Raw genomic sequence first — 14,013 nt, 5'->3', positions numbered from 1 at the left:
TCAGTACATTTATTTAGTACACTGCATGAGTTTGAACACTTTGTTTTCGAAGCCAATAGAGCCAGAAAGTAAAGTCAGATAAAGTGTACAATGACGCTACAAGAAAAGCTCTTCTAATACATAAATGACATCATTCCATTGCACCAATATTCGTTAAGCTGATTTCATCAGGAGATGTTATCCCGTGTCTCTAACCAGCAGTTCTTTTATTTAACTCATACAGATGTTTCCCAACCAAAAATAAATGTTTTTACTTTCATAATCTATTATATTTACTGTTTCACGCTTATTAAGGTTTGACAGAGTGGACTAACAACTCGCAACTGTTCAGAAATAACACATGTTGCAACAAAGACGCTGTCTGTGTAGCAACATTTTTATAGCACAAAAATTGAGTTGGACTTGTTTCATATGACAATAAATATCTCTAATTCTGACATCCAGCGCTTCACCAGTGCCACTGGTAGTGAACAGGCCCTTAGCATGATGCCCCCACCAGTCTGCGTAAGACTGCAAGAAGTTTTCTTAGGCTTAGAAGCTCCACTTTAACATTTCTGAGTGCCTTGTTCAATCTTTTCAAGTCTACTGCAAGCAAAATGATTCAACACATATAAACTTTCTCACAATTTGACTACAGTACATCATTTGATACTTCTGGTGAAGTACGGGAGAGCGTTGAACTGTACTGTGCTGAAGCATTTTCAGCACTGAAATGCAAAACATCTTTAAGAAACATGTGAAGGAATCCAGTTTCCAAACACTTAAACATTTAGGATTGTCACATCCTGCTGACTGAGATTCTACACTATTTGGATCGAGCTAAATCCTGGATGAAAACCTGTTAGAGGCTGCAAAAGAGTTGATGATTGGTCAGAAGTTCACTTCCCTGCAATACAACAAAATGAAATGATTTAGATCAACATATCAACGTCCGTCTCCAAGGGTGTGAATACTTTTACAATGCATGTGTCACTTCACTTTATTGTGGATAAATTTGTGTGTCTTGCTTTGTTTTGTTAAGTTGCACAGCTACAATGTTGATGGAGACATGCTACATGGTTGACTTGGTAATGCTCATGTCTGCGTATTCTCAAATTTACACTGAAAGCATTGGCATATTAATTAAACAGCTGTGACCAACCCTCACTAAAAGCTGTGTGTTGTGAACGAAGCACGTAATTCAATAAAGCAGGACAATGGATTGTAGGCAACATTGAAAGCAAAGAGAGACAAAACGATAGAGAAGAGCTCATGTTTCTGATCAAATAAATCTCACAGGAGCCAGTTCGCAGTCAACTAGATGAGACTTCACATGTAACATGGTTCATGTTTATCCAAGAGATTCACAGGGAAACACCAACTGACAGAGATTCAGATCTTACTATACTGTGTACTATTTCATTTAGCCAAACTCCAGTCTGGCCAGAATGAATTATGAAGTTCAGTAATGCATTATGCTTTGCTCTGTGAGTCAGGCAAGCAGTCAACTTTCCATTCAAGCACTGAAGCATAAAGCAGACACACAACGGGTGAACAAAGCCTGGTTATACAAGTAAGGCAGCAATAAGAGTCACTATCGGAAACTTTCTCAAAACCTCCAGAGTGAGACCAGCAGCGGCTTTCTCAGTCGGAAATAGTGGTTGATGTCGTTTCATTTCTTTTTGCTTTATATTGTTGACATCATTTCCCAACGTCTTTCACTTAAAATATTTAAAAACTATTACAAAGACTTTCAGATTTCAATAAATAAGAAGACTTTATTTTGTGTTGAAAAAAATTAAGGGTGAAATTAGTCTCTCTTTTTTTTCCATCTCACTGGTTTTCATCTCCATGTCACAAAACATCTCAGAGCGCCTGTGTGATGGGTTTGGAGGACGCAGCCTCACTGCAGAGTGCAGCTCTGTGTTATGTAAGGTAATTTGCTTGGGTGGATTTTGTCTTTTCATGCTCACATCCAGAAGAGTTCCCTTACCCAACATATTCTTCACAAAGCATCTGCTGTTACAAACAGACACCACTGTATGTTCACTGTACTCATTAGATTCTGAGAACAAACAACAGCAACTACTGGAATTAGAAATAATTGTATATCAAATAAATAGTTTTGCTACAAATGAGATAAAATTAATCATTGTTCTCACAGAAATAAATATACAGTACAGACCAAAAGTTTGGACACAACTGTGTGTCCAAACTTTTGGTCTGTACTGTACATCAAATCTAAACATTCGTCATGATACTGTTTTTACGTTTGTTACATTTATATTAAGTTATGTGCATTTCATGTATTACTGTGCAATCAGGATGTTTTAGCCAAAGCTTTAGCAATTATCTCACTTTTTTAATAACCAGTAATCACATACAAAGTGATTGTTGTACACTTTTTTTTCTGTAACCTTAACTATGCTTTTGACTGCTTACGCTGCACTGGATTTGAACACTTCAACTCAGATTTAAGTCTCTTCCATATTTTACTAAAGCACAACCTTTAAAATAAATCTACAAATCCCTGGTGATATAAAGTAGCAAAGTATCTTAATTTCTGCAGGATATTTTTGCTAAGACAAAGTTGGGAAAACACATAGGATAAGATAAAAGGAAGACCTAAAAAATTCAAAAGAAAAATCAGATTCTGTTAACAAAAAAATGAATTCTTTAATGTTGCACTAATGAATGACGGAGCAGGACTAAAGCTTAGGTAAAACAAAACGTCTTAACAATGTCACTGCCACATGACAAAATCTCAAATGGATTTGACATTGTGTGTTTTTCTAAATCAGTCACTGAGGTTCTGCCTGTTACTGAGACATGAGGAAAAAGCTTCAGCCTTGATCTCTAAGATACGGTGAAGACAATTACAAAAGGTTTTTGTGCTAAATTATCTTCAAAGACAAATGAAAATGAAATGAGGAGGTGGTGGTAGTTTCTACTTCTTTCTGGGGCTATGTGATGCCACATGTTATAGTCTGTAATTCTAAACATTGGTCAATGTGGAAAATAGTATGAAGCAGTTTTGGTGAGAATTATGTATTTTTTTCCACTGTGTACAGTTTGCATTTCTCTGAAATCACTTCTAGTTCAAAGTGCTTTTAATAAAGAGAAGACTGATCATATTACCAATATTCAAACAGGAAGCAATCAATTTCTGATTAAGAGTTTGTCAATGAGAATAAACTGCAACAATAAATTGTGTTAAGTACATGTACAGGTTGTAATTTGAAGATTTTACATGAGGCGATCTCTTAACTGGTTTCTAGGTTACCATGGTAATGATCCCAGCTTTCTGCTGCTGAAAATCCTGGTCAGAAGCTACCAGCCTAGATAAGCCCCTGGTACAAATCAATGAGAACTCATTAAAGAAATGCAAAAGAAACAGGCCATAAACAAGAGTAAGAAAAACACATCTGGATCCAAAAAAATAAAACAACTTAAGATATAAGTGTCAAACTTCACATCTGCAATAAAACAACAAGGCATGTTCTTTACTGCTATGTGTTCACTAGACAAATAAAGAAAACAAATAACCTCTTCAAAAAAATGATTTCTTTCACCTTTGATTTCCTCTGTTGTGAAAATGCTATTCAAATGTTACATGAAAGTGCATTGATAAACTAGCTAAAACAGGCAACATACGTGCATTTAAATCCAAAAGTATAGCTCAGTTATTTATTATTTTTGGCCAAAGTTATTATGAGCCTCTGTGGAGCGTTAGAGGAATAACATGAACACACAGAGCGAGGAGGAGAACGATGCTTAATGACATTAGCAGTCAACATTCTCTTTGTGAATAAAATCTCACGGCCCAACATCCATGTTTGGTAGAAAAACCCCCCATAAAAATTAAAAATATTTTCTATTTTTCATTACATTTCTTCAGCTTATTAATCAGCGAAGTGTTGCTCATGCCAGTTTTTATTTGTATTTTTTCACACATATGCAGAAGATTGCAGTGTGGAAATATTTCTCACTCTTTTAGGTAAAAAAAACCTGCTTTTATTACTTTTTTCTATTTTTATTTCCATTTCAATTAACTTAACATGAACTATTCCAGATTAAATAGTTAACATCTGCAAACTAATGGGTGGAAAATCGGGTGGAAAATAACCACCAAAATGAAGTATTAGTTTTGAATTTTAAAATAATTTCAAGTGCAAAAACTGTTTTAATAGAATAATCTCTATCTGAAAATATTGCTTTGCAGGAGTTATACGATTGCCAAAAACCTAAAGAGGGGCTTGTCATAACTTCTACTTGAAGATTTAGTTATGATGTTACCTTTTTTTTTCATCTTTTCAGCAGTGACACGCTGTGCTGTCCTCTCAGAGGAGTTGAAATATGTCTCTGCATCAGTCTGTTGAAGACCTCTGGGACTGCTGGTGAGAGTTTTATTCCTTATGCACTCCACCACTCACTGCTCTAACCTCTTAAGCGGACCGAATAATAATGATGATACTGATGTAAGTAATTACCATCAGCGATTCAGAATGTGCCCTCATTATGCAACAGCTGGAAGTGGATCCTTGTCTGCTGCCAAATCAAAGCTGCTGCTGCCAGAAATGAAAATAGAAAAATAAAATATATTATTCATCGTCCGTCCACATATAGAACGGACGAAGAGCATGTCTGCTCGTTTTCAGCCACAGCCTGTGTCACATTCATGCACTAATTGACTTGGTAGCTGCCCAGTAAATAAACATCACCGGTGGTGACGGAGCAGCTAAACCGGGGAGGGTGTCAGTGCTCTGATCCAAGCTACTTTTAATATGATGGAGACGTGTTCGCAGCAAGCAGTCGCCCTCACCAGCTGGCTTTTTCCCTGCCTGGATGTCATCTTGGGATTACAGTGACTCAGACAGATTGAATGGCCTGGATGCATTTGCATTCGTTTTCACTGTCCTACACAGATTTTGAGCTTATTGATGAACTATCGACAACCGGCTTCTCGGCCGAGTCAGTAAGAACACATTGACAAAAATCAAATCATATCATTCAACAATATGAAGAAAATGTTTTGTTTTTTTCTGCATGTACAGTAACTATCATATAGTCATTTCAATGGATGAGAGAAACACTAAACACATCATTTTAATGATGATAAAATTAATTGGAGTAAAGAACAAATATAAAAGTAGTAAAAGAAATTACATTTTACACATTTCAAACTGCATTTTTCTTGCACAGAAATTTCTCCAATGTGGGACAATAAAGGATATTTCTATTCTATTTTAAATTGGAAGATTGTTATTGCAAATGCCTTCCCTCCAATCTACCTGAAATGGAGCTATTTAGCATAAATAAAGGGGCTAAAACTTTGCTCTGTAGTTGTGCGAAGCTGGTAAGAACAAAGCTATAAAATAAAAATAAAAAAAACTGGCATTTGGAGCAAAATGGGGTCCTAAAAAGACATGCAAATGCCAACATTGTTTAAAACATGTTTTTTGTTATTTTTAAAGTCACATCTGATGAATAAACAGACTGAACAATCTCATGTAGTTTATAGTGACAACCTGCTGAGCTAAGCTAGCGGTAAACGACTCTCCCTCCTCCCATCTTTACGCTCCCGTCAGAAAATTATGCTTACTTTGTTTTTAGTGGGTGGATTTTTTTTTAATCAAATGGAGGCTTTAACTCTTCTAAGTAGTCTAAATGACTGAGTTTTAAGCTTAAATTTGGTGACAGTCTACAACTTGGTCAACAAGAAGAAAATTAGCAGTTTTAGGGTAAGGAAGATAAGGGAAAAAGAAAGAAAAATCAACAGACTTTCATTTTCTTTATGTACTTTTAAGCTAATCTTTAAGAACCAGAAACTGTACAACTTGTCTCCATGCATCATTCTACCACATCCTAAGGAAATATATTTGTGTAATCCGGGTGGTACAATACTTTATTCGTCTTGTATAAACATTCTCTGATATCATATTCCTTGTCACACAAAGGCTGCTTTATTTTAAGGTCAACACATGTTTAAATAAAAACCGGCTCATGGAAAACAAAACAACTGCTCCTCACATCCCGCAACTGCAAGTTCATGTCCTCGTCACATGTCAAACAGCACATCAGATAACACAAAGGACATGTGACATGTCTTATTATAAAACACTGTGTGTTGGGAATTTGTCCTCTGTATGCAACAGACGATCATGGCAGTGACAAGACGTTCACCCCTGGAGGAGGGTGACAACCACTGTGATGCAGACACCCCCACCCCCTGAGCCCCAGAATCTTATTACACCCGCTTCCCGAACTCTGCTTGCTCAAAGCTCTCTCTTTTTTCCCCTCTTTGTGCGTCTCGCATCACTTAAATCCATCCCCTGATGGTGCGTAAGAGGACACTCTGCCCTCCGCCTCATCCTTTCTTCTGTGGAAAGTGTTGTCTAATTACTGATTGCGTTTTGACTGTGCACATATGTTTAATCAAGAGTAGAGCATGGTGCAGCCAGGGTTTGCCGGGAAATAATAATACTCGTTTCTGTTATGTGAGGTCATTACTGTAGGCCATGGTTGCTTCATATTGTGTTACCAGTGTAGTATCCACAGTGTTGCTGTTGTGTGCCAGGACTGTAGTGGAACAAGAGAGCTCTGGAGTTGTTATTAATACTTAATGGCAGACTGAAACGCCAATCACTGTGTTTCTGCCATCTGCAGGGCTCACAATTACAGAATGTGAACACGGACACCCGGGTTTTGGTTAGTGTGCAATTAGCTTTCTGCATCTGATACTGTCACTAGTCACAGGTCATGACCGACAACTGGACCAGTCACCAAATACAGGAGGGAAAAGTCAGATAGGAAGTCCTGATACAAGCAAGTTCTAAACAAATAGGAACTACATAATAGAACGGTCCTGCAGCTTTAAATGAGGGAGGGACTTTATGTTCTCTCCTTGCTATGATGCAGATTTATGCTTTAAAAGGCAAATATTGTTCAACAATTTTTGACGAGAAGCGTGAAAAGATAGACAGAAAAAAAAACCCTAAATAAAATCCAATGTAACCAAATGGCTTCAGAATTCTGTTCTAATTAGTAGATAGTCCATCTGTGTGTAATTTAATCTGAGCATAAATCCAGGTGTTCTGTGAAAGCCTCAGAGGTTTGTTAGAGACCATTAGATAACAAACGGCATCATGAGGAGTAAGGAACAGAAATTTATGGAGAAATTTAAAAATGTGAGGATGTGAAATTTTATTCCAAGCTCTGAATATCTCTCAGAGCACAGGCACATCTGAAAATGAAAATATTATGCTTCAACTGCAAACTTTTGTACACATGGCTCAAAGGAGAGAACAATATTTATAGAAGAATAAATATGGTTTTTGATTATTCTGGAGGAGTCAATGACATTCTGAGCCAAGATAGGAAAATCTTTTTAATGAATAACTACTGGTAATATATAAAACCGAGGCAAGAAAACAGCCAAAAGGTACTGTTTGCCACAAACCATATAGGAAAAACACCAACATGAGGAAGACGGTGAGCTGATAAAGTAAGAACAACCTGAAATTGATGTGAGTTTGTGGATGGACCAAAATGTAGACAAAATGGGAGTGTGGATCATATTGAACATTTTAATGAAAAAACTTACAAACATCACAGGGAGCCAGAGCAGAACAAACAAACACAAATACTACAGGAAAAACAGGAAAGTAACATGATATAATGAAATTAGATGGGAGTAAGCAAAACATAGTGAAAGGAGCAGAAGTGTTTCAGTACTGGGAGTGTGAATGTGGAACAATAGACCTGGGCTGATTGGCTAATTGACCTCAGGTGTGAGGGGAGAGAGAGAGAGAGAGAGACAACGTCACACAGGAGGCGAGGGAGAGTACATAAGGGACTATAATAAATCTAACATTAAAAAATAACTAGACCTAATAAACTAAACTAGAGAAACAAAGAATAACTAGACTCAAGAAATGATTATGATCAATTAGAATCACTAAGGAAGGACTGGACTAAAGTAAAACAGAAACAACACTTATCAAATAAAAGAAAGAGACTAAGAAACACCCAATAAACAAACCTGAAAACTCAGGATAATAACATAACTAACACTGCAACCTAAAGCAACGGATAAAACCTGATGGGAAGACAGATCCAACCGAATACAGGGGAAACCTGGTTGAAAGAAACTATGAAAGACTTGCAGCTGGGGCAGAAGTTCACCTCCCAGCAATAATGACTTAAAACATACAGCCAGAACTACTATGGAAAGGCTTAAATCAAAACATATTCATGAATTAAAATAACCCAACTAGTCCAGACTGACATCCGAAAATGAATCTTTGGCAAGATTTGAAAAATCTAACCTGAGCTCCAGCTTTTTGCAAAGAGTAATACGCAAAACCTGTAGTCTACGTACTGTATGCGTCATACATAGACTACATGAAGCACATCCTAAAGTGAAAACTGTAAAAGTTGGTTCTACAGAATCATAACTCAGGAGGACTGGATAAAAATTTTTAATAAACTTTTGTTAAAAAATGTTTGAAAACCATCTATTATTTTCCTCCCACGTACACTATTCCTTAAAATCCCAGTAGAATACATTGTAGTTTGTGGTTGTTATGTGACACAATGAGAAAAAGTACAAAATAAGTCCTCCTACTGCACTGAATATTTTTTACTAAGAGTCTTGTATCACCTCGAAGTTATTAAAAAACTATTTCATGCATGTCAAACGGTGGAAAATTGAGTATATATATCACATGTTCACAAAGAGCTACTAAAACCAATTGTATAAAACAGTGACAAAGACAGAAAATTCAATCCAATTTTTTTACTGATAAAAAATATTGCAGTGCTGAATTTATAGCCAATCAGGCATAAATAGTTCATTTTGCTCATATAAAGTGAAAAGAAAAGTAAAAAATGAAAGCCTGAGAAAATATTGCACAAAACCACTTTAAAAGATTATAACATATCAACAAATGAGGAATCGTTTAAAATATTATACAGTTCAGTAGTTCCTTAACATAATCTCTGCTACCATGACACATTCCTTTTAACACTTAAACTTGGGAAAGAAATAGAAACAGTGAGTTAATGGAGTTTGTGAAGTAAAACAGTGGAAAGGGACAATATTGAAGTTGTTAAAATGACAGAAGAGGAGTGAGAATAAATGAGCACTGGAGCCCTAATCACGGAAACCTGGCTGAAAAACAATTGAAGAGAAGAATCACTCTCATCACCGACCCAATCTGCCCTGTCTTAAATACAAAATACCTCAATTTGCCACTGAAGCAGCATCAACTAATACGATTCTGTTTCCTCTAGCCTTTCATTTGTGCTTGAGTTGTTTAAGGTTTAAAAGCCTCTTCTAGTCATTCCAGAACAAAAATTACTTAGATTGTTGTTCCTTTTTTTAAAGAAAAACATCTCAGTGGCATGCGTTCACAATGAAGCTGTTTTCAGATCATCTCTATAAGGTTCAGAGCAAATAAAACCAAAAACATATAAAGATAGACATAAATATATAATGTCTCAAAAATGATTGTTTTTGGGGTTCTCACTGAAATATAATTTTATTAATTGTTGTACTGTGATTTGACAACTTTATTGTTTTGTTTTCTTCTACAAGAGTATATACACAGACTTTAAAAGATGAAGGAAGTGTTAGATTTGATGTTATTATTTATTAGTCTGGATACATAAGAAATCAAGTAATTGGAGTATGACAAATTGTTGTTTGAGATTCTAGACATTCATACTCATCCTATTTTCCAAATTATAAAGATCAAAATTTTAAGAATTAAATACACAAAGGGCTGTTTAGTTTGTATGTCGACACTGAAAGCACCTAAAAAAAATTTAATTGTGAGGACAAAAAGGAAATATTATTGTAGAGCATCAACTTGTGAGAAATTCAAGTATTCAGGTTGAAATTCACAGTGTCCTGCTGCATCATGAGTGGGTGTGTCACTTTTCAGGAACAGCTCTGGAGAAAATGAAGAGGTCATTCACCCCATTGAAAACCTCCTGGTTATTCCACCAAATATTGCTTTCTGAACTCTTCCTGAGTTAAAACATTAGTATTGTTGTTTCTAAATGGATATGAACTTGTCTTTTTTGCATTATTTGATGTGTGAAAGCTCTGCATCTTTTTCATTATTCTGATTATTTCTCATTTTCTGCAAATATGTACAAAATTTTTGCTTGGAATTTCGGAGACATGTCAGTAGCTCAGAGAATAAAAGAACAATGTTCATTTTACTCAAACATATACATATAAAAAGTAAAATCAGATAATTTTAAGAGATCTCTTAATTTTTTCCAGAGCTGTATGTATATGAGGGCCAGAGCATTGCCAGCATTGTGCCATTTTCATAATTTATGAAGAACATTAAAGCCAAATTTAGTAAATGTCTCGTACTCAAACTGTTTTAAAAAACTTCTATGCAATTGAGGGTCGTAACTTGAATAATTTTATAATGGAAAATTAATAGGAACCATTTTGCACACCTACTGTACACATTGATAGTAAATGTTAGGATAATCTGACAAGGCAATATTTACAGAGCTACAGCTCAACCTATCAAGCCGTGGTCAAGCTGTTTTTTACTATGACATTTGATTTTTACATATGTGTTTATAAAGTTTAAATGAATAACAATTTTCTGGTGACAAACCTTTTTTCAAGAAAAGTCCTCAAGAAATATTTGATCCATTAATTGCCCCTAAAGTTTATAAACTTCCTTTCACTTTGATATAACTTCCCATCAGTAATAACCTTAGACGTGTAGGTCAGTTGCATTCTGCACTGAAACAGAAAAACAAAATGCAGAGTTTCACGTCACCTGAACGCCTCGTGCTGTTGAACATGAATCTTCTGGGGCAGAAATAATGAGAGCACAACACAACAGAACAAGCCAACGACGCCTCAAGTTTCCTCAAGTATCAAGTCTTAATAACTTTGGCTTATGCAGATGAAAAGAATCCTTCTGTCGGCTCCAGTAACAGAAACATGTTTAAGGCAGAAAGCATCTTGAATCCTATAGAATCAGGCTAAGTTTCTTAAATCCATCAGTCTATGCTAGTGACAATTATTTATCAGTGTAGGATAAATAAAAACTATTTTGTGTTGACTAGAGTTCAGTTCAGATCTTTTTTTAAATCTGTACATTAAGAACAATTTTGCCTATTTCTCTATCTCATATAAGAACACTGAAGGGACCCAGATGTGGATTCTTTACTCAATAAAATTTTCCCATGCGGCTTTGACTTCCGCCGTCACCTGTCAATGTGGGCTGAAATCCCACTTCACCCCCGCAGAGCGTTGTTATCACTGATTTCAAACATGCGGGAAAAGTTAGATGCAACAGGTTCGAGCATTCAGCAGCATCTATAAACCCCCTGTAGTGATTTGACCTCGGAAGAAGTGCTCTCTGAAGAGAAATGTAAGTTAGGTTAAAAAAAAAATTCTTGTAAGTTTGCTTAGGGGAGCCGCAGTCTTACCTATGGTCGTGATCACCGTGATGGCAAAATAAAAGGAACCTGCGAATTTCCACTGCACGCCGGCTTTGTGCGGTTTCAGCTGCAGCACCACCTTCTCCAGCAGGTCAAAGTCATCTTTGGAGAGGTTGAAGGTGCTGAGCAGCTCCTGCTTCCTCATGTCCAGCGTCTCCTTCTGGGTCGTCTCCTCCTGAGACTCCAGCGCGTCAAAGATCGCGGCGCCCACGATCAGGTAGGTGAAAGTGCAGATGATGAGGGCGAGGGTCCGCACGTTCTGCCTCTTCATGGTCGGTGGTCTGGTGCGGTCGCGGTGCGGGGTCAGGGGCGCGGGCGGAGAGGCAGCGCGGGGCTGCAGGTCGGGCGGCTCGGCTGGCTCATGGCGGTGGCGGCTCTAGCGGAGCAGCGGAGCCCTCTGCTTGTTTTATGATGAAGAGGAGCTGTTCATTCAGCACCACTCCCCCCAAACACACCTCCTCCACCCGAACCCTCCCCTCTTCATGAAAAACCCCCACCCTCCCTTTAGTGTTTCCTAGTTTTCCAATGTTAATAGAGGATTTCTATGTGTTGTTATTGTAATATTTTTTCATTCAGGCTTTCAAAAGTTTAATCAAAGTTTTCATTTAGGATTTTTTTGTTTGTTTGTTTTACCAAAATGTATATTGTTTGGCAAACTATTTGAATTACTTTAACTTTTTTTGTGTTTTTTTGACAGTACAAACACAATATATTTTCTTCTGATTTTACAGAAAAGTATAATTTTTAACGGGAAACTATTTAAAACACACACAAAAACCGCACTAAATTCTTAAAGTGTGGTGTGCCTCTGAATTTAACCCATATCACTAAATATTTTAAAGATCAAAACTGTACTTCTATCTGTCAATACACCTACAAGTTTTATGGGATATGTCTCTACCAGCTTTAGAGACTGACACTGACGCTCAGGCTCAGTTGGACTGGATGGAGAGCGCCTGTGAAAAATAATTTTCCAGTCTTGCAATCTCAAACTTGGTTTGAAGCAGCTATTTCGCTTTTCATACTTTTCCACCAATAGATGGAGCCACTGAACCAGATGTACGTAAATAAAGAAATGGAAATAAGAAACTAATACAACTTTTTTATCAGTATTAGCATTTTTTATTAACAAAAATGCTAATAAATTTGCAAATGCAGGTAAACAGTTATTTTTTTGGTTGAAACCTTTATAACATTTGTAAGGGCCAGATTGCTGGAATGCGCAACCAATAACTTAACTTTTTTAGGTCACACTGGCTTTTATTTGGTACTTTCTGACTACAGCAGGATTCCATATTTATTCATATGTTTACCAAATACATGAGTTTGTTTAAAATGTGTAAAACGAGACCCTTTTCCTTCCACTTCTTAATCATGAAGGATTTTTGTTAGTCTATCATAAAAAAATAATACTAAAAAAACTCTCACACACACACATTGAACTCTGTTCTTAACATGACAGAAATGTAAAAATAATCAAAATGTATGAATACTGTTTCAAGACATCATAAAGTTAAAGAGAGCCCCCAGTACAGTTAGTTTCCTCTCCACCTTTTGCCACAACTTCCTTTACTGGTGTTCATTTTATAACTCCACAGTTATTATTGAGTTATTAAGAATATAGCAAAAACATTGATTTAAGTTTAAATACTAAAAAACACAATATTAGCCTTTTAAGTCTATCAGGTTTTACCAGAAAATTCTTGTGAAACCTGTTCACATTAAAAGTTTTTTGTAGAAACATTTTAATCCCCGAGGGACTATATGTACCACGACGGCTCTGTTTGGCAGACCAGTGACATAAATCATCAAAGTCACTGTGGCTTTCAAACTCCCTAATTTCAGTCATTGGTGTGCATCACAAGAATGTTTTATGGTATTAAAATGAATCTGGTTCAAACTTAGATTGATGCTGCCAACATGAGTCAGTTCAAAGTTTCTAAAGAATGCAGTTGTTAATTTTAGCTCTGAGAAAAACTGAGTTGTTTGCTATCAAACCTCGGTTCTTCTTATTTCAGGGAAGTCAACTCTGAAAGCAGTAAAGTTTGTAGATTCAAAGAACAGAGTCGGGTTTGTTTTATGTTGAAAAGGAAAAAGGAAATGGATCATCATGATGCAAAAAGACAAATGTCAAGTGAAATATTGACCGTGGTCAAGTTTGATGACCTTTGGAGTCACTGGTTTCCAGTAAATGCTTCCCTAATGCGTTGTGCGTCAGAGCGAGATGAAGCTACGATTTGTTGAGGATGCTTTGAAGGCAGTTATGTTCATATGTTATTGCATTTGAGTGCTTATTTTTATTTTGGGGGGGGTTTATTCCCAAATATTAATAGAAACATCTCTGGTTATGATACGTAAACAAGCAAAATAATATTTTATGATTATTTCTTTACTTACAAAATACATTTAAAAGTACATAAAAGTACATTTTCAACTTAAAGCAACCCTCAAATTTAACCTATGCATGTGCCAACCTGTTACTGACTAATAAATCTTGGCTAATCTTAAATTCCTCCCTTTGAGCTGGGACAGAAATAGCTCTACTTTCAA

General features: G+C 36.3%; 1 protein-coding gene across 1 annotated transcript in view; it reads right to left on the bottom strand.

Annotated features, from left to right (window-relative positions):
* Positions 1-11,853, bottom strand: part of kcnk3a (potassium channel, subfamily K, member 3a) — a 34,389-nt gene extending 22,536 nt beyond the window's left edge. Inside the window, exon 1 of the mRNA XM_032584470.1 lies at positions 11,452-11,853. Within this exon, the coding sequence (XP_032440361.1) occupies positions 11,452-11,734 (283 nt within the window). The 5' untranslated portion in view covers positions 11,735-11,853. The remainder of the gene's footprint in view (positions 1-11,451) is intronic.
* Positions 11,854-14,013: the final 2,160 nt, after the last annotated feature.

The sequence above is a fragment of the Xiphophorus hellerii genome, chromosome 15, assembly GCF_003331165.1.
Source record: "Xiphophorus hellerii strain 12219 chromosome 15, Xiphophorus_hellerii-4.1, whole genome shotgun sequence".
Classification (NCBI taxonomy): domain Eukaryota; kingdom Metazoa; phylum Chordata; class Actinopteri; order Cyprinodontiformes; family Poeciliidae; genus Xiphophorus; species Xiphophorus hellerii.
The sequence above is the reverse complement of the archived record's forward strand: the minus strand, read 5'-3'. Positions and strand labels throughout refer to the sequence as shown.